Source organism: Pholcus phalangioides, unplaced genomic scaffold, assembly GCF_987345545.1.
Source record: "Pholcus phalangioides strain wild (caught in Gottingen) unplaced genomic scaffold, Ppha-v1.0 ptg000017l_1, whole genome shotgun sequence".
Taxonomy (NCBI): Eukaryota; Metazoa; Arthropoda; class Arachnida; order Araneae; family Pholcidae; genus Pholcus; species Pholcus phalangioides.
The window spans coordinates 30996972-31024924 of record NW_028301610.1 but is presented as its reverse complement, the minus strand read 5'-3'; the positions used below and the strand labels follow the sequence as shown (position 1 = coordinate 31024924).

The 27953-nt window shown below is 34.8% G+C and overlaps 2 protein-coding genes and 1 long non-coding RNA gene across 7 annotated transcripts in view; 1 reads left to right on the top strand and 2 right to left on the bottom strand.

The window, feature by feature from the left end:
- LOC149072895 (tRNA (32-2'-O)-methyltransferase regulator THADA) overlaps positions 1-27953 on the top strand; it is a 240872-nt gene that overhangs the window by 202315 nt on the left and 10604 nt on the right. For 4 of the 5 annotated variants that reach the window (XM_089246909.1, XM_089246911.1, XM_089246910.1 and 1 more), the window contains exon 30: positions 7217-7301. The exons of the other annotated variant lie outside the window; for it this stretch is intronic. In XM_089246909.1, coding sequence (XP_089103035.1) covers positions 7217-7301 — 85 coding nt within the window. The remainder of the gene's footprint in view (positions 1-7216; positions 7302-27953) is intronic. 5 annotated transcript variants of the gene reach the window in all.
- LOC149072896 (uncharacterized) lies at positions 125-27853 on the bottom strand. Its single transcript, XR_016194451.1, has 3 exons — positions 27533-27853; positions 11311-11468; positions 125-1150 (listed from the first exon to the last, which is right to left on the bottom strand). It is a non-coding gene; the product is annotated as an uncharacterized LOC149072896 (long non-coding RNA).
- Positions 11971-19282, bottom strand: LOC149072897 (uncharacterized). The gene is made up of 2 exons (XM_089246915.1): positions 18795-19282; positions 11971-14670 (listed from the first exon to the last, which is right to left on the bottom strand). The coding sequence occupies exon 2, from the start codon at positions 14664-14666 to the stop codon at positions 12393-12395; it is 2274 nt and encodes a 757-aa protein (XP_089103041.1). The 5' UTR covers positions 14667-14670; positions 18795-19282; the 3' UTR covers positions 11971-12392.

Sequence of the window (27953 nt, the reverse complement as noted above, 5' to 3'; positions counted from 1 at the left end):
AAACTTCGGTAAATGCTGACATTTCAAACTTTCATGAAAATTACTAAAAATGTGAATTTTCTAATTTTCATAAATTTTAAAACATGTCATTTATTAATTGCAATGATCCTAATTAAAATCATAATTAATTGTGGGAAATGATCACTCTAACACATTTAATGGGACACTAAGACAGTTTATTCTATTGATCTTGGTTAAAAATACGAAACAAAATAATAAAACAAAAGCGTCAGTATGGGAGGCCACATCTGGTCTCACCTATGTATATGTAGACGCCTGCGCTTCCTCACTCCGCACTTATCGTCAAAGGGCACTCTTATCTTACTGAGAGAGATGGGACGTCTTCCTTCCTAAATCGGCCATTCTGATCTGTAGCATGTGCCCTCGCATTTTAATATCCCTTAATGGGGTTATGTGCCAGGTTTGAATTATCCAGTTAAAGCAGGCAACAAGCAGGAAATAAAAAAACAAATTTGTTTTGTATCACCTCAATTGCTTTATTACATTAGTGGATTTTTTGTAAATTTACATTAACAGGTTAACCTTCAATTTTTCATTAAGAACAATTTTACATTTAAAGTTTTTTTTCAGTTCAAAAATTTGAATTTAGTAGATATGGTTCGCTCTCACCATAGGAAGTCAATGTTCTGCTGAACCCAGCACCAGGTGAAGATCTCTCAGTGATTAGAGATGGAAGTCTTTGGAGACTAGAAAATCGAAAATCGACTCCTTCACCAATAATCCATTTGGAGTTTCATCATCTAGAGCAGGCCAATAATGAGCTGATCAGTTCTGTAAAACTCATGAAAAGCTGTTAGATTTTCATTACGAAACCTTTCGTGATAAAACCAATTTCTCTGAACCAGCCGGTAAATAGAGAACAAGAGTTATTCAAGTAATGACATGCCTTTTTTTTTAGTTTAACGACCTCAACTGATCGTTTTAAGCTAACAAACAATAAGTTATCGAAGTTAAAATGCAGTGATAAAAATAGAGCGATCTTGACAGCATACGGCCGGTATTCAAAGGGAAAACTCCTGGCCACATATGTCTAAACAAGCCAATCGGCTTCAGGGTCATTTCATTTACATATGATCGCAGGCCGGCAGCATCACGATTGTCCTTGATCGTCGCCACACAACCACCACTGCTGATGAAAAACGAAAAGTAAACATTTTATGCAATGATTTTTATGAATTTATGTGATGATGATTTCTCACAGACTTTTACGCTGGGAGCCCATGAATACGTTACGACATGTTGAAAATACTCATACATGTAATATGCACATATATATAAGCAAATAGACAAAACACTTGCAAGGAAAAGACATAAAAAATGAAAAGCATTCGGCATAATACGGTAAAACGTCAATAAGAATTATAATAAGAATTATAATAAGAATATATATCTTAGAAATTATATAATATATAAAAAAAAAAAAAAAAAAAAAATGATAATCAGTATTCACATCCGCAAACAAACAAAAAAATAATACTGACTCGTAACTAAAAATTAAAACACGTAAAAATAAAAATCAGTGAGAAAAAACACATAAAAGAAAATTATCGAAAAATAGAAAACACGCTAAAAAAAGAAAATATAAAAATTCACGTGACATCACGCTGTTGAGCCATACGCTGACAACAGAGTTGTTGAGCAAACTTGTGGAAAAAGATGGCCTGGAACGGTAATATCAGAAACAAAAATATAATCTATCAAAAGAAGCAAGGGTGCATTTTCATGCTCTCAAGCAGTAATTTTCTGGAACAGTAAAATAAATGCAAAGGAAATAATTCAGGCTTCTCACTTGCTCGGTCCCTGAGTCGCCATAAACCCTTTTGAAATAAATTTCTTAATAAAAATCATTTTGTTATCTTTACAGGATAAGTGTAAGTGACAATGTTTCATGAATAAATGCTGTTTTGTGGATTGAGTTATCTGGCATAATCACAAATGGTTAAAAAAAAGTAAGCTAACCCTGCTTTTGAAAGCGAAACATTTTCTTCAAAAGCAAGACGTATGGTGACACATATTTTCTCGGTAAAAAAATGGTGTGCCACTTTCTTATAAAGACAAAATAAGTTTATCCCCAAGTGCTCCTGGGCACACGAAGCTTTGCACCCAGGCTGCAGATAATGCATCGACACACCCCTGACCCAGCCCAAAGGCTATACAGGATTACTTTCGTAAATCAGATGCTGCATTCCTGCCCAGCAAAAAACTTGGCAGGGTGAAATGGAAATAAATCCTTAGTGTCGCGAGTGCCAATGAGGTCTGATTCGGGGGGGGGGGGCTTATATCCCTAGTGGAGTTTTGGTTTATGCTAAAGCTAAAAATCGATAACATTCTGCTACCAGGGCTCTACACTGTATAAAGACAATGCCAAGCTTAAGCTTCACCTTACAACATTAGGGTAAAACTAAACTATGAAGGTTTATTAACAGCTGGCGTGAAGATATGTTTAAGAAAGAGAAAATTCATCCGCCTATTGTGTTTCTTTAACACTTTGTGAGCCTAGTGGATAACACATGGGTATTTATTTTGATGAGTATTTATTATTACGTTAGACTTAGATAGATTACATACATATAGATAGGAAGAATTTATAAAGTGGAAAGAGAAGAACATATAGACATCTTATCTACTTGATGTCTGAGGTGGAACTCACTAGTTCCCCTTACACAACACTAGGTGCCGTTGTATGTTCTTATCACTTTAGTTCTTTTAGTCATTTCTGATAAGGACACCACAGAAAGAATCGATGGGCAGTGCACCTATATACGTACATAGCGATTTTGGTCAGATAAAAAAAATACACACTCTCTCTCTCTCAATTATATGTTCTTATCAGTTTAGTTCTTTTAGTCATTTCTTATAAGGATACCACACCGCCCTTGCAGGGAATTGGACCCATGTCCTTTCACTTTCCGAGTGAAGCCCTAGACTAAAAAGGCAACGAATATCTCAATCTTTCCTTGAAGCTCACTTTCCTAAATATATCTTCGCATCAGCGAGCTGTTAAAAAGAACTTTTGCATGGATAGCGGAGAGTGACATAATCCTCCTCGCATAAGTCCCCATCTGGTGGCAAGGTCAGCAAGTGAGCTTTGGCCTGAGTTAGGTTTGACCATCCATGTGCGGTCCCGTTCAGTGCACATAAGCTCCAAGGAAAGATTGAGATATTCGTTGCATTTGTAGTCTAGTGGTCTAGGGCATTCGATTCCCCGCAACGCAGATGAATTTTCTCTTTTACCTAAATATATCTCCGCATCAGCCAGCTGTTAAAAAACTTTTGTATGGATAGCAGAGAGCGACACCATCCTCGGATAAAACTAAACTGTTTCACGACCGTCTTGGGCGGTTGGATAAGCTCAAGCTGCCCCTGGGAGGGGCAGTGCTAATAAGATAATGACTCGCATGAGGCCCTTCAAAATATCTAAAGTAAAGAGCACACTTTAAAATAATTTCAAAACTTCCGTAGATTAGATAACACTGACAAAATTTAGCCATTTTTTTTGTAAAAAACAAGTAGTAAAAAGCTATTCATACAGGATAGTCCAGACAGGTGGTTTTGAATCTGGCTGGCTTTTTTTATCACACAAGATTTCTGGCAGTTCAAAAAATTGCAGAAAGTGAAATGGAACAACTCCTTTCCACTGTGCTTGGAACCCACAATTTAGAGAATAATTCTGTGAACCAACTTTGATTGGAAATTCGTTTAAAGATGATTAATAGGAATATATATATAAGATTTTTGGCCATCTCGAAAAACATTAGCTAGCAAAATTACTATAAATTAAATTCAATGAATTTGCCAAGACAACCGTAATCCATTATTTTCAGAAATTGTAAATTACAGTTATTATAATTGATATCACAACTGTATAATAACATATTTTTTCCAAAATTTGTAAACGAATTCATGATTTTAGGTAATTTATGAATTATTATAAGGAACTTATAATTTCATGATGATTAATAGATGAGAATATGATGATTAATAGATGAGAATATGATGATTAATAGATGAGAATATGATGATTAATAGATGAGAATATGATGATTAATAGATGAGAATATGATGATTAATAGATGAGAATATGATGATTAATAGATGAGAAGATGATTAATAGATGAGAATATGATGATTAATAGATAAGTTTTCAAATTTATAAAAATGTGTTGGCTTGCACTCGATAACTGTAGAGGAAAACAGGTTGCAGATTGGTTTTGGTTGTTGCCGAGGTGAAAAAAGCCCGTTATGAGCTGTATTTATTATCTTCATCATTTTTAGAGGAAGTAACTTGAAGCCTAGTATTTGCGTCCACTGGAAGATTCTGAAATACACATGATGTATAGGTGGAATATATATGAGAAGATCCATCATATCTCTTTCTTTTTGGTCAAAGTGATCTTTCTATGGTCTGCATTCAACGTATTTTGACTTGCACGAGACAAAGAAAGCAACTTTCTTCCACGAATTTAATTTTCCAAATTTATTTTTCAAAAAGGTAGATCCTCTCATTGAGGGTTTCTTTGAACTCTAACATGAAGGGACAACCTCTCGCAGCCATTTAATATTCAATCAACTGAAACAAACTCCCAAAGTGTCCTCCTTTCTGTTAGTGACAGCTTCTTCCAAAACTGTGGTAGAAACAAAATCATAATTTTTAACTTCTGTAAATCAAAATTTTGGGCATCTCCTCTGCGCATTCTTAATTATTTCCTTCCAATCACCAGGAATTTGAGGTCAATTGACTGTGCTTGACTAGTTTCAGCAGCGTAAGGACATTTTGATGTTCCGGTTTTGGCCACCACATGCATCAGAAAATAGAACTAGTTCCTTATATTTGGAGGCTTCTCTCTCAGGCATCTCACAAAAATGTTAGAAATGTCTTCAGAACCTCTTCCCCCTTCTATTTCATCCTAAACGTACGTGTATCTAACATTATCATTGAAGGAATGTGCCCCAAAGTTATAAACATATAGATTGCATTTGTAATAAGCTATGGATGTTGAAAGCTTAGGAAAAAGAAGTGCTTTTTGTAAGTCAAATGTACAGCAGTAAGTGTCTCATTCAAAGCTTTATCCTCTTTATTCTTATTAGTTTTCATTTTCTCTCTAGCCTGCTGTGCTTTTTGCAAGTGGGGCTCTTGTTTAGTTTCAAGACTTTTTCTAGTGATTTCATCATCTTCTGTTAAAAGCTTCATGGATATGTCATCGCATTATTTACATGTATCTGTACTTTTTGGTTTAAAGTGTCAATTAAATTTTGTGCTGAAGATTTTGTAATACAGTTGCTCTTTCGCGGCTGATATGTTACAAACTACAAAAAAGGTTTATTCTTATTCTTTGCTGCACATTCCTCTACATAAATGTGATACATCTTCCGAATCGAAAGATCAGGATGAAGATACTAAATATTCGGATTATCTTTCCTGGAATAGTGACTTTGATAGGCTGGAAATGACTTTATGTGATTAACTATGTCTGTAATGTCAATTTTGTTTCCAGGAGTATGTCTGCCTCTAGAGTCTGAAGTAGCCGATGTGAGGCAGTCCTTATTCAAACATCTATAAACACGTCTCCAGCTAAGTTGCAATATTAGGTACCTACCATAGACAATATTATCATCTGATGATTCATATGATGAATCAGGAACATATTCCACTCTAGAATACTCGAAATCACAACTCATGTTGACTTGAAAATGATTAATATAATGAAAAATAGCAACAAGGCAATAAAATTCTGATCAAGAATGGACTTGGCTCAATATGGCTGTGAAAGTTTCATGTATTACTTCACCAGCTGTGAAAACAAATGCCACCCCTGAGAAAGTAAGTGAACTATGAACTTAGTTCATTATGGCAGTGAACAGAACAGACGTTGCTGCACCTCCTGAGTTAAGCATCACATTTTTTTTTTTAAAAATGGGGGAACTTGGTCTGTTATGGTTGTTAATCTCTCATATATAAATGAAACATGATAAATTTAATACTTTGTATATCCACTTTTAACATGATGCACACAGAATTGTAATTGCAAATGCAGATTTTGGATGGATGTCTGTGTAATGCTGTTCCATGCAGATTGAATACATATCCATTGTAATTACTTGCAATAATTTATAGCAAAGCCATAGCCCTAGGGAAAGGGGGAAATCTGTGAGGATCCGGTCCCACCCCTAAATGTGAAAAAAAAATATCTCCAGTGTTATCTCAATATTCTGCAACTTCATAAAAGTCTAAGATCCCTGCCATAAGTCAGTGATAACATGGAATACACATCCTTTGAGGCACCAGATTATTTTCATTTCTGACTCAACTATTTTAGGGCGATCACTGAAGCATATTTCCAATTCCCAAGGGTTTGAGAAAAAGGTTAATTTTTTGCAATGGCTGATACATATAGAATCACATGACTAAATTTACTGTACTATTAATTTGGTCCCCATCCCTTTGCAGCTCATTTCAAAGCAACACAGCAGCTGTAAAAACTCAATTTCTTTCATGCACAGGTGATAAAAATTGAATAACAGAACTTTGTCAAAGGCTTTTCTTCACATTTGTGTCTTTGCTGAGTCATGCAGCAAGGTTGATCCTTAGCAATTGTCCACCAGTGTAGAGAAATGAATTGAATAAATGTGACATATGGTAATGATAATTTAAGTTTAACTGATATAATTACTTCTTTATATTAATGATGAATGTACATATATGTATGAGAAATGAATGATGAGAATAAATTGATTTAAAAGCTATGATGATTATGCTTTTTTCATGATCACACAGTAACATGTTACATTCAAAAAATTCTCCTTACAACTGTTTCTTTATTTCTCTCTTTAGAACTTGCTCTGAGCTTATCATACATATTGTAATTTAAGAATAAACTAACTTATGTCCACTTTGATTTTTTATGATCATAACTGTTGGTATCAGGGCCACAACTGGGAGTTGGGTAAACATAATTTTGCACCCCCTCCACAATAAATGTCAATGATTTTATTATGTTTTATTTCCCTCCTAAAATTTAATGTCTTCCCAGGTTTTTGCCAGAGTTACCTTCCAGCCCTAGTTACGTACAGCCTTAGTTGGTACTACAAACATGTGGTCTATTTATTATATTTGTAGGACACTATTTCAAATAGGATGAGGAAAAACTATATGGTATATTTTGTGTTAAATATTTCAAATTTATTTTGTTTTTAGGAAAAGCTGCTTATTTGTTCAAGAGACTATGAATATTTATTCTGAGCCTCTCCAAATTAGTGTTTTATACCATGATAATCTAGATGTAAGTGGTAACCATTTAATATTTCAACCTCATGTTCAAAGATAATTTTATTTTGGCTTTATTATTTTCATTTGAATAATTGTTTTTGTTTTATAACTGTTTTTGTTAAATATCAGTTAAAATCATTGTTAAAACCTCAGAGAGCCTTTATATGGATTTATTTCTCACCTTCAACTTTTCTTATGTGGGCATATTTTAACATTACTGGTGGAAGTATTTTATCTTTTCTTGGTGTAACACTGACATGATACTATATTACAACCCTTGTGGAGGACAAGATTCCTAAACACACATACTCTTATCTGAGTTTTGCTTTTTTATATTTTTATCAGCATCTTTTTTTTTCCAATATTTTTTCATCGCTTTAATTGGCAAGCATTGAAATATCCAGAGAAGAAAAATTTTGAAGGGTTATATATTAAGCAAATGAGGTATTCTAAATTGTTGGTATTAAAAAAAAATTGTTGGTATTAAAAAAAATGTGGGTTGTTGCACTTCAGCAAACACTGTATTTATATGATTTATGTAGATTTGAATGGTATAAAGAATGTTATTTTATTGTTTGCCCACTTACATTTCTACCATTGTTGAAAAATGCACAGCAATATGTCTTTTTCACATATAGTATTTCCCTCCAAAAAGTAAGGGTGAAAAATCATTCTTGCTTGGCTTGTCAAGAAATAAGAGATGTGCACCTTTGAGCCATTCCGCTGGTAATTATAGAAACTTCATAAGTAAACATCAGATGTTTGAGTTGCTCAGAAGCATCAATGCTAAAATGAGCTCCAATTATGAAATTCCTTCATTTGAAAAATATAAGAAACTCGTGTTGTGCAAGAGAGGCAATGCTGCTAAATAAAGGGTTATACAGTGGAAACTCGCTACAATGATACTCAATATAAAAGACAATCCCTCCACAAAAATATTTTTTCTCTGTCTGCCGAGAGTATTCTTATATCGATATTTCAATGTATATCATATACATTTTATCTGGTCTTTCTTAGTTGTTCTTTTTTTTATCCACCTTGTGAGCAATTTGCCTGATGTGGATTTATAATTAATATTTTTATGTGGTACCCTGTATTTTATGCATAGTGTATGTACAGATTGGTCATAAAATAATTTTGCTGTTATAGGAGCCCCTAGCAGTGACAATGATCAACTAATGTGAATAGAATTTGAGATACAGTTGTTTCTAAGCATGTGCTAACGAAAGCTTGGGTTTTATTTTCCTTCTCACTCAAGTGTACATACTATGAAACATCTATATCTCAAATTTAATTTACATTCATTCATTGTTGATGCTGTTAGGGGCTTGTATATCAGCAAAGTGATTTTATGACCACCCTACATATATGTCTATACACACTGAGTATGTATGTATCTACACTAAGTGGCCACTTTATTATGACCACCTAGATTCACACTTTCCAGTGCAGACTCAGTCACAAATATTTTTAGGGACCCAACAAAAAATACAAGAAAAAATGTTTTTGATCAATCCTGTATCATAAAAAGCTGAAAATATTTTTTAACTTTCACAGAATATTTTACTTGCTTTGTGTATAATACTTTTATACATTTTTTTTTAAAAAACAGCACATATATTCACTAATATATAAATGTTTATTATTAAATTTCCAATTTTCTTCGCATTTTTTTGCTTATAACATGTAGAGTTATTTTACACCATGCATGAGACTGTAAAAAAATTTATAATGTAACACTGTAGTATTTGATGAGATAAAGCATTTTAACAGCATTAAAAATAAAATTTAAAATGTAACAATATTCAATGAGTTGTAAACATTTTAAGTTAATGATTTTTAATTATACTCATCGCAGGAAATATCAATTATATTTTTCATAATTTGGTTGCCAAATATATAGTGCCACTTGCATAAAAATTCCAGTTCAATGTCATAAAAATTCAGGAAGATATTGGCGATAGTTATTTCACTTACTTGATAAAAGTAGCTGGATGATAAGGGATTTTCCACAAATCAATGTTTCAATTATTTTCTGTCATTTGATAATATCAAGAATAAGTCTGCAGCATTATGCGGATGAGCAAAGATGCATGTCTGATGATATATAAGAGAAATGCTTGAGCATAACACGTATATGATGTCAAAATGAAAAAAATTGAAGGAAATAATCAAATGACAGAAAATCCAAATATTGATTTGTGGAAAATCCCTTACCATCCAGCTACATTCGACAAGTAACTGAAATTACTGCTCGCTGTACCCCCGCTATCTTTTTGAATTTTCCTGGCATTCTATTGGAATTTGTGTATAAATTTCATCATATATTAGGCAACCAAATTATGAAAAAATAAAATTGATATTTCCTTTCACATGCATAATTAAAAATCATTTACTTAAAATGCTCGTATCTCATTGAATATTAAATTACCACATTTTGAGTTACTTTACGGTGTGTCGCATGTATATTGTCAAGTTTTCAAAAAATTTGTTGAAAACACCTATCGTTATAAGCAAAAAACATAAGATGAAATTTGAAATTTTTAAAAGAAGCATATTTATGTCTTTGTTAATATACATGCTATTTTCATGAAAACGCATACAAGCGTTGCACAAAACAAGTGAATTGTTCTGTGAAAGTTACAAATCCTTTGCAGCTTTTTATGATACAGGGTTGATCAAAACCATTTTATTCTTTAATTTTTTGTTGGCCCCTTCAAAAACATTTGTGACCAAATTTGCTATGGAAAGTATAAAGGAGTATTATGTTTACATGCTCAAAATTGTGGAACTAAGTTACAGAACAGTGTGATGCCATAGCCCATTTGTTTAAAACTGTGAGGTGGTTGTAATAAAGTGGCCACTCAGTGTATATGTGTAAGATATATAGGTCTAAACCCAGAAGAGATTGATCTATCTTTTTTTTTACATGCATATCTTTTTTTAGAACCAAGCATTCATATTTTCGAATTTTCAAAATAACTTTGAATTTTTGATACTCAAAAATGCATTAAAAACATAAATGTCAGCAAATCGTTATTTTCTTCAAAAAAAAAGTTTTGAATTTTCAATTCTTTTAATTTTTTTTGTGAAGAAATCACTTATTTGTTCAATTTTTTTTCAACCAAGATGATGCAGGGTATATTCATCATCACATACTTTTTCAGAATTTTATTGCTAAAATTTTTATTTAACAAATCACACTTTTCCCGGAGGCACTTTCTCCTGGAAGCCATCTTAAAGACCCTCTGAAGTTCAACTTCAAGTGCTGTCCCCTAATGAAAGCCCCCAAAGTTCATATTCACCATACCATTTCTAACTCAAAACTTAAGCAATCCTTTAAAGAGGTCAAAAGTAAAAAGTTCTACATTGAGAAAAGTAACCCACACATATGTGTCACTAGAGTCTGAAAGGGTTATATTCTTTCACTAACTTGAATGAGGCAGAAGGAAGAAAAAAATGTATTTCAAATGCTTTCTCTTTTTGCATGTTTTCAAAATAAGGACAAATGATCATTGCTATATGCCGCAACTTTCTCCAGCTCAAATACAAGTTACATTCCAGTCAGACAAGGTTGAACTGACATCTCAGCCTCCTGTTTGCAATGCTTAAGTTACTGCTGCTGTTCTGAATTTTTTAAGTGTTTCCACAACATTTTCAGCTTAAACACATCATATTTTCTCTCCTTTATCTATTTTTTAGTTGAATTTCATCTTCTATCAAAAATTTTGTACACTACTTTCCAAAAGTTAAGCATGAGACAGTAAGTTTGACATAACTCAAAAATTTTCACTTCTCTGATTGACTCAAAAATTCTCAGGTATATAGTAAATTTAGTTATCCATTCAAGAGAAATATATATATAAACAAAAGAAAAATAATTATACATGCTTTTATTTTTCAAGCAATTACTTCTCATTTAGAGTATTTACAAATTTTTCTGGTAATCATTACTTAGAATAATAAAAAGCATTTGTAACAATATAAACAAACAGGCAAACTTCAACGTGAATGTAACCTACCAAAACTTGCATATTTGACTGTTTATTAGAAGATATGGAACACACAAATTTTCAATAGTCATGTTGGCATGGAAAACTAGCTCAGCCCATGTTCACATAGCATTGGATATATACATCATTTAGACGTGAAAATTCCTAATTTGTTCCAGTTATATCATCTATCAATCAAAAATAAGAATTATTAACTTCTCATTATCGATTAATCAGGTAAAAAAGAATGTTTTACTTTAAAGATATACTGAAATCAGTTCTGTTTACTTTAATTAAATCATTGATTGAATAAATCTCAAATGAATAAAATATTTTTATATCGTAATATATCACCATATTTATGCTCATATAGGACGAGGTATGATTTTAGAGAACAAAATAAGGAAAAATAGATTTATATATAAATGCAACTCCTTATTATGTTATTCTCAGATAATATCATAAAATCCAGATGATATTTATATTCTCAATAAACACTTGTCTCGAATCCATACTACAACAATAAAACAACACAAAATAAATCATTCTAAAAAAAGGGGGGGGGGAGAGAAAATTTAAAAATATAACCATTTCTGCTATCAACTGAAAAATACATGTGATTTCATGACCATACATGTGTGCCAACTGAATAATTTATTATGTTTGTATTTACATATATATATATATATATATATATATATATATATACAGGGTTCCCAGCAAAATCGGCTCGATCATTTCCCTGACTTTCCCTGATTTTCCCTGACCAGATTCAAAAATTTCCCTGACCAAAAGAGCATACACTGTCACGCACCATGCAGCGGCGTAGCCAGAAATTTCATTCGGGGGGGGGGGGGAACCAAAGTGACAGAACAATATATGATCCCACACACACAATACCAGTTTCCTTAAAAATCTCAGAGATAATTGAATTCAAATCATTGTTTCAACATATAATATAGATGAAAGAACTTCAAGACTAACCAGTAACGAGACGCATGGGGGAAAAAGAATTAAGATGTTAATAACAACCTGAAACAATTACATAAACAAAGGCAGTAGTAATAATGTGACGAAATTAAAATTTGATAAAATTTTCATTCAAACTACATTTATTGTTTACAAAACTTCTTTCGCAAATCATTCAATTCATTTTCAATTGATTCTGCCTCCAACTTAGCCTTTCTCTTAATTTGTCTCTTTTTTTCTTCCAAGTCCTTGATATTTTTTTCTTGTTCCTTTTTAATTTTATTTTTTTCATCTTCTTGCTGCTGTAGCTTTTGCTCATCTTCCATGTCTTGTTTATATCTTCTATGACTACCTCGAACATATGAGAGAAGTTTCTTGTTGATGTCAATGGCACGAATTCCACCCGCTTCTGAAATTGCATCATACACATGTCTTTGATTTATTAGAGTGCTTTCATGTAAATTTTCAATCAACAAAGATTTGTTTATGGAAAAGCCACTTTCAACAGATGCATTGCCATGTGAGAAAATTAAACACATTTTGAAAACCTTCCACAATTCCACAAATTTCTTGTCACAAGCTAAAATATCCGAGAAGAATTTGTCTAAGCCAATTTCATCTGACCCTGCTTTGCAGAAATTTTCAAATTCATCTTTGAAACAAGAATTGGCAGCAGTTGTTAAATCAATGTATTGCACTTTAGATTTCTCGGCAACATTATCACTTATCCGGTTTGAAAAATATAAACTTTGGATCACCACTTCCATCCTTAGCATGCCAATTTTTGGACTGTGTTTGATTATCCATGGATCTAATGCTGATAGACCCCGAACTATAGGATACTTAAGAGGACTCCTGTCCTTCAACTTTCCAACAATAGCGACTAACAGTTTTCTACACTGCAGGCGAAATTCACCTACATCTCTGTCATTAATTTTGGTTTGCGCAAGAAGCTTTCTTGCTGCAAAGCCTATATCAATATTTCTAATAGGTAGCAAATTTTCTACCAGATCCAGATCAATTTCGAGAAGTTGTTTTGCAGAAGCGGCAGCCTCCAACTTATCAGGCTTGATGAATCTTGCAATAAGTTTGCGCATGAGATCCTGAAAAGCTTCAAACAAAAAAGGAGCAAGAGGTTTGGAGCTTTGAAATCTTTTTAGAAATGACTCGCATTCTGAGGCCACAGTCTTAAAAAAACTCATCTTGCACTTAATGAGGGGATCTTTTACTGCAATGCCAACAGAGGTAGCAGGCTTACCTGAGAGAGACTTGTTCTCTATAAACTTCTTCACATTGTCAAAAATATCGACAGCTCTTTCCAAGCATTGCACATTCTCAACCCACCTAGTACTACAAAATTTCAGAGGAAACAATTTACTGCCTGTAATATCAGTGAACTGTGCACGACGAGAAGGAGAATCTTTAAACAAAAAATACATATGCATTAACAAGTTGTTTAAATCCCATCCAGCAGCCTTCAAACCATGATTAAAGGATCCGTGTACTACATGCAACCCACAGGTTCCAAGGTCGAGAAGTTTTCTCTCGTTTGAATTCAAGACATTTTCTTCAAATTCAGCTTTCAATTTCTTATGAAAACAGTGGTTTACATTGGGGCCATCCATGGATACTTGAAGGAGACCTGAAAGAGGTAAGATAGATAACCCTTCCACAAATTTTGTTAATAAGTTTTGCGCAGTAGCTTGACCCAGAAACACGCTATTTAAATAACGGGTTGACACTCGTTGCCGATTGATGTCCCAAAATCTAATCACCAAATCCATTTGACCCTTATGCATTATTTTGTTAAAGGCTTCATCAAAACAAATTACATAATCATCACATAACTTGATGCGATCCATTAGTGTATTAACAAAATATGGCGCTAAACCATATGAAACTAAATAAGCTACTTTTGAGCTCCCAAGGCTAAACTGCTTGGCAATCTGGCTATCAGGAAACATGATGCTGAAAAGTTCACTAATGTTTGAGCATGAATTATAGCACATCCTCTTACTGACAACTTGCATTGCCCAAAGACATTCAGCTTTCAAAGCATTATCTTTTAAGAAATACGAATCCAAATTTGAAGTAGTTGCACTTGGAACTTTACAGTTGTTTTTTCCTTTAAAAATCTCAGCAGTTGAAGGAGTTTGACTACATGGATTTTCCTTGCCAATAAAAATGCTAGAAACAGACATTTGCAGACATTTTGCATTGAGATTCTTCAAGTGGCCTGGTCTTTTACGATGTGATTCCAAAGCTCTTATTCCCATATTACTGAGTGAAAAAGTTTTACTGCAAACAGAACAGTAGCCTTCATGAATGTTGCCATGGACATCACTCAGCCAATTATTGAATTGTGGATACAGATCAGGATCCAGCCACTGCTTGTTAAATTTTGTCTTCTTTGCCATTATACTGAAATGAAAAAAATAAGGATTGATATTATAAATATTGAAATGTGATTTAAAGATGAAAAATTGTATTTAATAATCTTTTAAAGAATGTTCTCCGGAAGGACTACCGTAATAACTTCACCTTAAATACAGTATTATACTTATGAATATCTAAAAAAACATTTATAAAATTCTAACTGTTTAGGAATAGGTTTAAAAAAAGCAATTAATAGAATAAATTTATTACATAAGTAAAAGAAAGCTGGATTTTGATTTTTCTACGAGCGAAAGTATATAACTGTACAAAAAATTTAAATCACACCATCATTCTCAAAGGGCACATAACTGTTTTCAATGGGTACTCTGATTAAAACTATTCACTTGATCATTTTTGTCGCACCACGGTCATTTTCTGCACACGAGGGCTAATTAGACCGGGACCTACAATTTATTGCCGATTCCGAACGGCAGGCTTGTTTTGTATACTCGTCGAGAGGTTGGTGCGCTAACCCCTCGATGGGGGACTCCCTGCGGTAGCAATTTTTTGCTGCGGTCAAGTCGCCGTATTTTTGTTGTACCCCTGTGTCAGGAAAGTTTTCTGACAAGGACGAACCGGGTATCGAACTCGCGACACCTCTAAACATCCTTTGGTACTTTAGGTGAGTATCTTATCGACCGGGCTACATCACCCCCAAAACTATTCACAATATTATGAATAATAAATTCTTGTTTTATAAATTAATATTAATGATGCTTGACTCATGAAAATATTCAACGTTCATGTAGCAACAGTGGGAAACGCCCCTTGGTGATGTAAATCTATGTGGCACATTAAAATTTACATAAATTTTATTCTGCGCCTATACTTTTGTGTGGGATGGGAAACAATTTTTTTAAATCTTTCTTTAAAGTTGGGTTATTATTTCATTAACGGTTAGAAATGAAACAAAATAGAACCTAATCAAAATTAAATAACGTACATCAAATGCCTAAAAGAAATAAAATGTTATTCCAAAAGAATTGTAGATACACAGCCCCCCCCCCCAAAAAAAAATAATGAATCTATACCAGTTTCCCAAACTTTTTGCTCTATCAATCCCTTTTTCAGATAATTTCTTTCTCTCACTGCCTCCTACCAACTAAAGCTGATCATTTTGTCGAACATTTTCTGCACACGAGGACTAATTAGACTGGGACATACATTTTATTGCTGATTCTGAACACAGCCTTTTTCATACTCACCAAGAGCTTGGTGTGCTACCCCCCCCCCCGATGTGTTACTTCCTGCGGTAGCAATCTTTTTTCTGTGGTCACGTCGCTGTTTCCAAGCAAACCCATAGGATCCTATGTTATACCCGTAGCTGCCAAGTCTCCAGAATTTTAGCTTCATCTCTCTAAGGACCTCCTGAAAAGTTCTTAAATCTCCTGAATTTTTACAAAAATTGCAAAAAATCTCCAATTGTCCGTAAAAATTTCTCACCTCATTCAAAAAGGATCCTCGCTTCTGAAAACAGTCCCTAAGGAATTTCTTGTGGGGCAAAAGTTTTTTGCCTGTTTTTTCCCCTTTCCGAAATGACATCACACGTCGTAAATGTGTGGAATAATGGGAAATTCTCCTTTTTTAAGGAAGTTTTACAAACCCTCTGATGGTAACAAGAAAAGTTGTTTGTCTTATAGTGCAGGGAAATAGCTTAGCAGCCGATAGTAATGGATAATAACTGAAGATTATAGTGACGTGCATGTGATCAAAACTTCCTCTTGGGGAATAGGTTGGTGGGTCTCCTCGTGGTGCTCCCTGGATAACGTAAAATCCACCTTGTCTTTGTCCTACCCTAGTCTTTAATTAATTTGTTATTAGCATATGTCTTTGTCCTATTTTATGAATTTATAAGTATTTATTGTAAATTGTTTAATATTAAATGTCAAATATACTAGGGATGGCCTTTTAGTTGCTTTATGCCTACTATAAACTAAAAATGATGAAGAAAACTTCCTCTTTTGTTGAAGCTACATACGTCATAACAAATACTGATAAGCAAAAAAATATTTAATCTATTTTAAAGATGCTAATTTCCTTTCTCCCCCATCAAGCGTTACAGAAAAGGTCTGACTTTTTCTTTTTGTATAAGTTGTGTTACGGACATAAACATCGGTCATGGTGGAAAGACTTCAATCACCATTGAAGCTTTGGCCTCAAATTTCACTTGTGTTTTTCGTAGGAATTTTATTCCCACCAAGGGTTTAACTTCTATGTGTGTAAAATCCTTATTTTATTTAACTTCAATTTTTGAGTAGGGATTTTAATCCCTATGCTTTAACTTTTATGTGTGGAAAATCCCTTTTGTATTTACTAGGGAGTGGTTTTAGTATAAAACACAGGTCCGCAAGAAAATTTTCATTTTCAAAAGTTGGCAGCCATGATTATACCCATAGCCTTCTACCGCCTCTCCTGGATCATTCCATTGTCATCCAGTGGGCGATATTGCCCACTTAGGAAACATTGATCTATATCACACAATTAATCATACAAATAATAACATAAGATCCAATCACAATGTATCTATATTCTCAATAAACTCTAGTCTAGAATTCATATTACAACAATAGGTCATAAAACAACCATTCCTGTAACTCAACTTAAAAATACATGTGTTTATATAAATGTACGAGAATTCTGTGTGTGCCAATATACTTCCTTCCCAGGGCCTCAAGAAGACACGCTACAGTCCTGAATAAGATGAGGACAAACTGTGAAGAGAGCAACAGATGCATATAAAATGTCATACTGGTTTCTGTCATAAATCTTTGAGAAAATTTTTTGAATTTTTGGAAAAAAACTGTCATAGTTTTTGTAAAATGTTAAATTTTTGGAACACTGACACTTGGGGAGGAGAGCTTTTTCAAAACATACAGATGTCAAAATCGTTATATTTGGAAGAGTAAGTAAACTTTACGTAATAATACTCAGAAAAATCACCAACCAAAAGGCAAATACACATACAAAACTTCTCACAAAACTAGAAGTTTTGTATTTTCCTTTTTTATTGGTGATTTTTCGGAGTGCTGTTATATCTGTCCATGGTCAATTTATTTAGAAAAAAAACACTGAATAAAACAGACCTCACACTAGTGAATAAGAATATATAATGGAGTATTTGAGCATTCAATTAGTAGATATAACCTGATATAATTGTTAAAAACAACGTTTTAAACTCAGTTTTAATTTCACTTCATAAACTCAATTTTAAAATTTGAAATAAAGAACAATTTTGCTTATTGATTTATAACAGAAAGCAATGATATAGAAACACACAAAAAATTATAAAAAAGAATGCAAAATCACATATTAAAGCTACATATCAAAAAACATATATTAAGGGAAGTATGATACTGTGTTTAAAGTAGAGATGTGAGGTTATCTGGATTTGCATCTCCTGGATGTAAAAATTTGGGAATATAGAATATTCATTTTTCTATAATTAAAAATTTTTTTACTATTATGAAATATAATTCAGTTTTCATTGCCAAAAACATGAAACAAAACAATTTTTTGGAATATTCACCTTATAATGGCAACTTTTAGTTTGAGAATATAGAATATTCTCAGTCATAGTGAGAGGTTTCAAGTTTTTTATTAAGATTTTGAAAACCTTTAAAGATTACAATATTTCTTTTTAAAATCACATAAATTTTCATAAATAAGTTCAAAGCAAAAAATTAAACCAAAGTTGATTGACAAAGGAAGTCATTCTTATAATCCCCTTACTTAAATCTTAAATTCTTATCATCCTTAATACTTTCATTCTAAGAAGACACAGACTGTTATTTTCATAAATGTTCATAGACTTGAATTTTTTATCATTCATATTTCTTTGCAAGTTGTTCAATTCAGCCATGCTGGTTTCATTTTCTTGCTTTTAAAGTTTAATACTCTGGGCTACAATCTAGGAGGACTGTTATTATAAACTACTGGAGTAAATTTTCATCACAAATAATAAGTATTACTCTTAAATTATTTATAATAGTAGTCCTTCCAGAGAATATTCTCCTAAATATTACTCACAAGAATTTTACATCTCTACTTTGAAGCAAACACTCAATTAAAAAGAAAAAAAAAAGCACAACTGAAGAATAAAATTGACTTACTTAAATAAATTGCAGATTGTTTAGCTACCAGCTTGAAGTCACTTGTATACCCATCAACTCAACTTTTTGAAAATCCAGGATACTTTTTGAATGAAAAATGCATGTATACTCTGCAAGGTTCTCTACTCACAGGAAAGGAAAAAAAGCAAGAGGATTAAATGTTTTTTCAGAACAGAGAGAAAAGAAGTTAGAGCTGGTATTGGCTTTGTTTTCAACAATGGAAGGGAGGGTTTCTCCCAAAGCTGCATTAAGAGTTACAAGGGGCTTTGGTTTCTCCTCTACATCTCTTCATCTATTTACTTGGAGGGCAGATTCAGTGACCTTGGCCAATATTATTCTCCAGTACATAAAATCCCACCCTTCAACTGATAAGACATCTCTCAGTTGGGGATCTGGAGGAGAATGCTGATAAGGAATTTTTTTTCTCCCCTAGGGTATCTGAAAAATAATTTTCTATGGAAAAAGGTGAAGATAAACTACTTGAATGTAGATATATCCTCTTCGATTTTTTCCCCTTCAGATTTTCCCTGACTTTTCCCAAGAATTCAAAATTTTCCCTGACTTTTGACAAATATTTAATATTTTCCCTGACTTTCCCTGACTGTTTTCTGATTCCCTGACTTTCCCTGATTCTCCCTGACTTTCCAGGTTGCTGGGAACCCTGATATATATATATATATATATGCATGGCCCCCACATCCTGGAGCAGGGCCCCTAGGATGGGACTTTTGATGGGCCCCCAGACCAGACTTTTCATGGGGCCCCTTTATAGTGAATTTATGGCATAAAAAAACAAAAAAATGATTAAAATCGTACCGGGCCCCAGGGCTGCAGCCCTGTCAGCCTCCCCCTTGTGGGGGCCATGCATATATGTGTATGTTTTTCTTTGTTTAGCTAAAAAAAGGGGGAAAAAACTAAAAATATAAATAAGACTTTATAAACTATTTAACCGAGTAATACATTAACAAGGCGGTTGCATAATTCAATTAACTCTTGAATGTAATTTATATTGAACCACTGGAAGGACTTGTAGTCCCTTTGGGTCACAGAGTGTCTGTCATTGTAATGTCTTTTTTTTTTCTTTTGCAGTTGTTTTGATTGTATGTTTTCTGTGTAGTGTTCAGTCCAATAAAAAAAAAATCCACATATTAAGCCAAACAACTACATTTTCTTAACGCTATCATCGTTCGTTTACTCTGACTCTCCCTCCGAAACTTTGGTACAAAACTCTCTTTTTCACTCTCTCTCTAAGAAGCATTATCCTCAGATCCGTCGAGTGCATTTGGAATGTAGTATTTCCTGAATGACTTTGGTATCTGCTCTAGAAGTATACTCTTTCACGCAACTGGGGATCAGTTGGTTAATGTTATCAGAAACCCAGAGTCCCTATTTGATCACATTAAGCAGTGTGCACTGTACTAAAAAACTGCAACAAATCCTTCTGTTGTGCGCATCAGACAACCTAAGGTTTTGAAGCAGGGAATATCGAATAAAAATCTTGCACCCTATATGCTATTAAATATGATAATTGCAGTATTAGAAGAGTGTATTTAACCCTTATCACATTACGAAAAAATAAAATACAAACATGAAGGCCACAAGGTAAATTGCTCAGCGCAGAGAGGTTTCTAAAAAAAGATGCCCATAAAAAATAAGGATGTAAAATATGACCAAAATATATAGCAACCCAATATAAAAGCATGTACCACAAAAGAAAAAACTAATAATTAACACTATATAATACACTGCCTATAAAAAAGATTATGGTTGTCTTATCTAAGTGTGGATAGCTTCTCAATTTACCAGAATATGTTTATCATACTTCTTTTTAAACATGTCAATTGTGTTAGAATTCAGGACCCCTGAGAAGTTAAGCTATTCTATTTATTAACAACCCTATTAGAGAATATCTCTGGAACTGTCCCTTACTAAGCAATACTACTTTACCAAACACCAACTCTGGCTATATCGCTATATTGCAATTTACTGCCACCATTAGTGAGAGGGGTTGGAAATGATGATGCTATCTATTGGTGGTTGCATTAAGTTCGTTAGGGAAAATATCTTATTCATATCCTCTCTTGGGTTTAAACCTGGGACCGTGATGGCAACTTTCATGGTGGTAGACGAGCATTTTACCACTGCACCACTTGAGCACTACTAAACAATACTGGTATCCCCATGTCTAAGCAATTGATTGGAGTGTATTAATAACTCATGGTCAATTCTGTCCATCCAGTTGGAAATTTTAAACACTTTAATTGTATCTCCCAGACACCTGCATTTCTCCAATGTAAAAATATTCAAAAAATAAAGTCTTTCTTCATACCTTAAGCCCTGTGCGCCAACAATAGCACGTGTAGCTCTTCTCTGCACCCCTCAACCATGTCTATGTCGTTTCTGTGAGCATGGTCTCCAAAACCTTATAGCATATTCCAGTCCAGGACGGACAAAGCCTCGAGAAAGCAGAAGAATTGCTTTAGGAGAATGCGAAGAAATATTTTTTGAAAATAAAATTGAGCGTCTTTTTGTTTTTTTGACTAACACCCCTGAATAATTCTCAGAAAAACCTAAGCAGCTCATCGATGAGAATTCCTACATCGGTGACCCTAGTTGCATCTGTGATAGTAATGTTTACATTGGATGAACGCAGGTGTCGAGGAGATATGATCGAAGTGTTCAAAATTTTCAATGGGATGGATCGGATGGACCATGAACTTTTACTACACTGCCAATTGACTGCTTTTACAAGGGGACACCAGTATCGATTGGTGAGGGACAATGCAAGGCTATGGTGTCGCAGGGAATTTTTCTCTGATAGGGTTGTTAATAAATGGAATAGCTTACCCCCGGAGGTAGTAAATTGTAACACAATTGACACGTTTAAAAAGAAATACGATAAACATGTTGGGGTAAATTGAGAAGCTATCCATTCTTAGAATAAGACAACCATAAGTATTCTTTATGGGCGTTGTATAATATTTTATCATGTGTATATATTGTTTATAATTTGTGTTAATTGCATTTTTAATTGGGTTGCTGTATTTTTGAAATATATGACAACCATATTTTTATGGGCATCTTTTTATCAGCCACCTCGTTGGGCATTTTGTCTGTTGTGGCGTTGTATTTATATTTATAATACAGTTAGAAACCTTGTTACAACAATATTTTCTTGTCTTGTTTTGAAATGTTTATACTCTAACTGCTGCCTCTCATGCATAGCAATAATTCCTCTACAACAGTAATTTTTCTTGGTCCGCAGAGTATCGTTATGTCAAGGTTTCACTATACTATTCTACTTGTAAGTAAAACATGAACTGTTTGGACCAAAATGAGTGACCATGTACTTGTCAATGCTAAGTCATGCTCCATTCATTAGCCCATGCTGCAATCATATTGAAGTTTGTCTGGAGCATATCCCTATTGCTTGGATTCTTGACTACCTCCCATTAACTTCACTTCTGCAAATTTACTACCAATGCCCTGATCGAGTTGATCAATTAAAAAGTGAAAAGTATGGGGCCCAATGTCACTTCCTTGAAAGACTCCACTCTTCACATCTGTCTAATTGAAAAATTTCCTGTTCACCATAACCGTTGTGACCTATCTCTCAACCATGATTCTATCCAATTCAACAAGCTGTCCCCAATTGCAATCTCATGTAAGTGCTTCAAGAGTTTTTACCATGTTTGACCCAATTGAATGTCTACTGGAAATCAAGATAAACGACATCTTTTTTCCTTTTCACAAAGCCTTAGTTACGTGATCATAGAAGCAAAAGAGGTTGGTTACACATGACTTCCCCTTCATGAACCTATGCTGGTTTTCCAACAGTATATTATCTTCATCTATCCACTTCACCAGCATGAACTTAGATATGGGGGTGCAAGGTGATGATGTCAATTCATATGAATGCATATACATTAGACCAGTGCTAGTCAAACACCCTGGACAATAATTCAACACGGTTTCTCTATTACCCTTTTTAAATGTCAGAAACACATTACCGAGATCGAATCACCTGGAATGATACCCTCAGCAACACTACTCCCGTAAATCTGTGCGACTGGCCCTAACAATTCATTAGCACATTCCTTGAGGACCCTAGGATAGATATCATCTGGTCCTGGTGCTTTGCTTGCACATTTATTTATTTATACAATATTTTTGGCCCTTGGGCCTATACAAAAGGATGCAATTGAGAATGACAAAGATATTGTTTGATATTGGATAAAAAACTAGTGATAGTGGGAGATTCAACAATAGAGCTTGGAAGTTTGTTCCATTCACCAATGGTATGAGGAAAGAAGCTGTATTTAAAGCAGTCAGTGGAAGCAAAAATAGGTTTTAATTTAAAGGAATGGTAGAGTCTTCTAGAGATATAGGATGGTTTGGCTAAGATACCAGAAGCATCTATGTTGAACTGACCATGGAAAATTTTATAAAACAATGTTAAACGAGAAATGAGACAAAGAGTAGAGGGAGGGAGGAGATGAAGTTCATTTTTAAGTTCGGACACAGAAATGAAAGATGACCAGCAGTCGTGAACAAATCGGGCGGATTTATTTTGGATTGATTAATCGAGTTTGTCTGTATTACTGGAGGTGTAGGGGTCCCAAATTTCAGCGGCATAGGAAAGGACGGGGAAGATATAAGTTTGGTAACAGAGAAGTCTGATATCCCGAGTAGAGTATTTAAGATTGCGGCGAAGGAAGAAAAGTTTGTTAAGACACTTCTGGTAAATGTAGCCGACGTGTTTGTTCCAACGTAGGTCGGCTGAAATTATGACACTGAGGTATTTGATATGAGAAAATTGGGATAACGTTAAATGATTGATGGAGTAGGAGTATTCAAGAGGAAGTAGTTTATGGGTAACTTTCATGTGAACCGTTTTTGAGATATTTATTGGAATTTGCCATAGGGAACACCAGTCAGCGATGGAAGCTAGGTTATGTTGGAGAAGTTCTTGATCAGATTGATGGTGAATGATACGGTAAATTACACAGTCATCAGCAAATAGTCTAGTGGTGCAGTTGAGGGATTGTGGAAGGTCATTGATATAAATTAGGAAAAGTAACGGGGAGAGGACCGATCCTTGAGGGGTCCCAGACTTTACGGGGTGGATGGTGAGTTATGATCATTAAGATGGACAAACTGTTTACGGTGTTTTAGGAAAGCCTCCACCCAATTAAGTAATTGTACATTAAGGCCAAGGCATGAGAGTTTGAGGAGAAGTTTATCGTGGGTAACTTTATCAAAGGCTTTAGAGAAATCTAGGAAAACGATATCAGTTTGTAGGTTTTTATCAATGGCTTCAGAGAGGTTGTAGATGAAGAGGGCCAGTTGGGAGGTAGTAAAGAGAGATTGCCTAAAGCCGTGTTGGTTGGAGAAAAAAAAGCTGATGGAGTCCAAGTGGATACAGATTTTTTTTTGCTACAATATGTTCGAAGACTTTACAGCAGGAGGAGGTGATTGCTATTGGCCTGAAATTAAGGGAATTGGAAAGTGGACCCGATTTGTGGATAGGAATAATTTTATTGATTTTCCAGTCATTCGGGAAGGTAGCAGAATTTAGTGAAACATTGGACAGGATTAAAAGATAGTCGGCGACTTCATTAGCACAGAATTTAAGAATAGAATTTGGGATGTCGTTGGGGCCAAGAGAATGGGGTTTCAGTTTTTTCAATAGTTTTAGGATACCTTGTTTGGAGAAGGATATTGGGGGCGAGTTGTGGATAGAATCAAAAAAATAGTATTGGGGAGGAGAGGGGTCTATTGAGAAAACCGAGCAGAATGCTAAATTGAATTCGGCAGCCATCTCTGAAGGAGAAGATGTATATTTATTTGAACTTTTCTGAGGGAAGTGGGACCAACAGATTTAGGTCTAAGGTAACTCCAGAATTTTGTTGGATTGGTTTTTAAGTAATAGGATAGGGAATGAGAGCGGTATCTGGACTTTTGGACGGAAATGAGGTTTCTGAGGTCTCGGGTGGAGGCTAAAATTATGGATTTGAGTGAATTGGATTTGTTAGTTTTATATTTGAAGGCGATTCGGCGGATTTTCCTCTTTAAATGAATAATATCTCTGGTGATCCACGGATTAAAAAAAGACTTAGGAGAAACATTTTTAATTGGAACTGTAGTTAAGCATTTGTCTATAATACATTTAAAAGAGGTCCAGAAGGTGTGGATATTGTTAGAAGAGGATATGGATAAGAAATCATTGAAATGAGAGCGAAAAATATTTTGCATAAGTGGATAATTTGCCTTGTTGAAATTACGTTTAGGGGCGAGTTTGTAGGATGGGATAGAGTGGCGGAGGGAAAAGTTAATGACTGGGATATTATGGTCGGAGCAACCCTCAAAGATGGAAGTGGAAAGGATTGAAATACGATTGGAGGTAGCAATGAGATCTAAGGTAGAGCTGGAGAAAAGGGTGGTTCTTGTGGATTCTAAAATGGATTAGACCAAGTTAAATTTGAGGAAGATGTCTAAAACTTTGTTATTAATTCTGTGATTGCCGGACAGGGATTCCATATTTTTCCAGTCAATGCCAGGAAGATTCCAGTCTCCGGAGATAATAATAGAATGTGTATTGTAAAATTTTTCAAGAATAATTTCCAGTTGTTCAAAAAGGTGGAAATCAGGAGAGGGAGGGAAATAGACAGAAAAGATAGCAAGTGGGGCACAATTGGGTTGAAGCCATTCAGCTCCAACAATTTCGAGTTCGGAATCTAAAAGAATTTCAGTTAAATTCAGTTTGCCGCTGTGGTGGTCGAGTGGTTATAGTGACGGACTCGCGATGCGAGGATCCGGGTTCGAACCCCACAGTGGTGGTCGGCTGAAGTTGGTTTTCTGTGGTTCCCAACTTCAAGGTGCAAATGCGAGCCGATCTCCCCATTAAAAAGTCTCGCCACAGAGAGCAACAGTCCTACAACGATAAATCATTCAATCATAACACTTCACTCATAGTTAGAAAAAGTAGTGGCAGATGGCAGCACTACACATAACAAGCATTACAGAGAAACAACAAAACTTCACGTCAGGTTTCACTACACGTACACGCACATTCCCGCATGTACCGATTCGTTGGGGGGTTCCGCGGGGGGGGTGTGTGGTGTGCATGTGTGGTGTGGTGTAGTAGTAGTAGGTAGGGCCTCCAAAAAATGGCTCGGGGATCCATGATGTTCTTAAGTCAGCCACCTCGTTGGGCAATTTGCCTGTTGTGGCGTTGTATTTGTATAAAGGGATAGAATTTTTGAAAATAAGTAAGACCCCCCGCCCCCTCGAGAGTTTCTATCTTTTCGAAAATCATTGTAATCAGGTGGTAAGATTAAGAATTAGAGACTGTATTATTTAGCCATGACTCTGTAACACCTAGAAAATAGGGATTATGGATGTGTAAGAATGATTCTAGAAAATCTGTTTTATTTTTCAGGATGCAAGTGTTATTCCAATTGAAAGATATTTTTTAATTTGGAGGTTATGTAGACGGAGGGGTTGCTGAGGGGGGAAGTAGCCTAAAGGGGGGCATCAAGGAAATATGGGAGGAGAGGGAGGGCAAGGAAGGGTTCGAAGGAGCGTGAGCGGGGAAGATGGGGCAAAACTCATTAATATCGGGATCCCAGACATATTTGGTGTTATTGATGAGTGCAAAATTGTGAATAAGTTTTCTTTAATGTCTTTGTCACAAAATTTTTGACAGATGGGGCAAAACTCATTAATATCGGGATCCCAGACATATTTGGTGTTATTGATGAGTGCAAAATTGTGAATAAGTTTTCTTTAATGTCTTTGTCACAAAATTTTTGACTGGCTCTCCAAATTTGACCACGAAGCTTGCGTATATCGAAGGAGAAATCTTCTGAAATAAATATGTTGCTGTTTTTAAGTTTGGAGGCATTTTTAGAATCTCGCTTTTGATTTTAAATTTGTTGAATTTTTATGAAAAGTCTGGATCCGTGTGTCCTTTTGAAACCTATTCTATGACAGCGGTCAATCTCACTAGGTGAAATTTTTATGTCAAGGTGATCAGAACAGCATTGGATGATTTTGGATTCGAGGGTGGAGGGGGACTCGATGTCAGATTCTTCAGGAATGTTTTGGAAAATCAAGTTATCCCGGCGAGAACGATCCTCAAGATCGATAACTTTGTTGGTAAGGGAAGATTAGAGTTCAGAGAGATTTGAGGAGAGGTCATAGACTTTGTTTTGAAGTTCCTCTACGGGAGAAAGTTTCTCCTCAACTGCACTAAGACGCTGGGATAGATCGCTTAGCTGATGACTGAATGAGTCCTGTTTGTGGGTGAGGAGGTTAAGTTTGTCAAGAATGGCTACTTGGGTGTCTTGAATATTATGGACAATGGATGAGTTATCCAAAGGAGTTGAAAATTCAGACGAAGGATTTGATCTATTTTGAGAGTGTGTTGGGGAGTGGCTGACCCTAGAACCAGGGTTGGATTCGATATCTCCCGCTAGTAGTAGCAAGCTAGCCAAGTGGGTAAAAAGGACAAGAGGTTCTGAATGGAACAAATTCGAATGGCGGTTACAAGTACCGAAGCGAAAAGCGTTTTTCTTTAAAACACACATATATTTTAAATAAAAAATTGTTGGTGGACCAAAAAATAGTAACACACTGTACATAAAAATTTTAAACGTCGGATGCAGGATCGACACAAAGAATATTAAATTGATAAAAATTAAATAACTTAGTATGAAAATGTGAAGCGAACTAACCTGTAGAAATAGACTTGAATAAAACATTGTTTTTGACAAAATGTCGATCCCGCATCGTGAAAGTCCATGAGTGGCGACACACTTAAATACAAGCAGTGAAACGCCCACTTTGATAATGAAATCCAGGTGGCAGCAGTAGTTGAGAGACGAGACCACTTTTGGAGAGGGATGGTTTGGCGGCTACGTTCCGAATCGAATGGTGACGTACTACGGGGCTTGTATCGGGAGGAGATGGAGGAGAAAAACCCAGAGACAGCATGACGAGTATTTTTTCCTCCCAGAAGTGAACAGTAGAGTAGAGTCAATGGTTCCCGAAGGTTTATCACCAGGAAAATCTGTAGAAATATACTTGAATTGTTTTTGACAAAATGTCGATCCCGCATCGTCAGGACATATTTTTTTTTAGAAATTTTAGGATTTA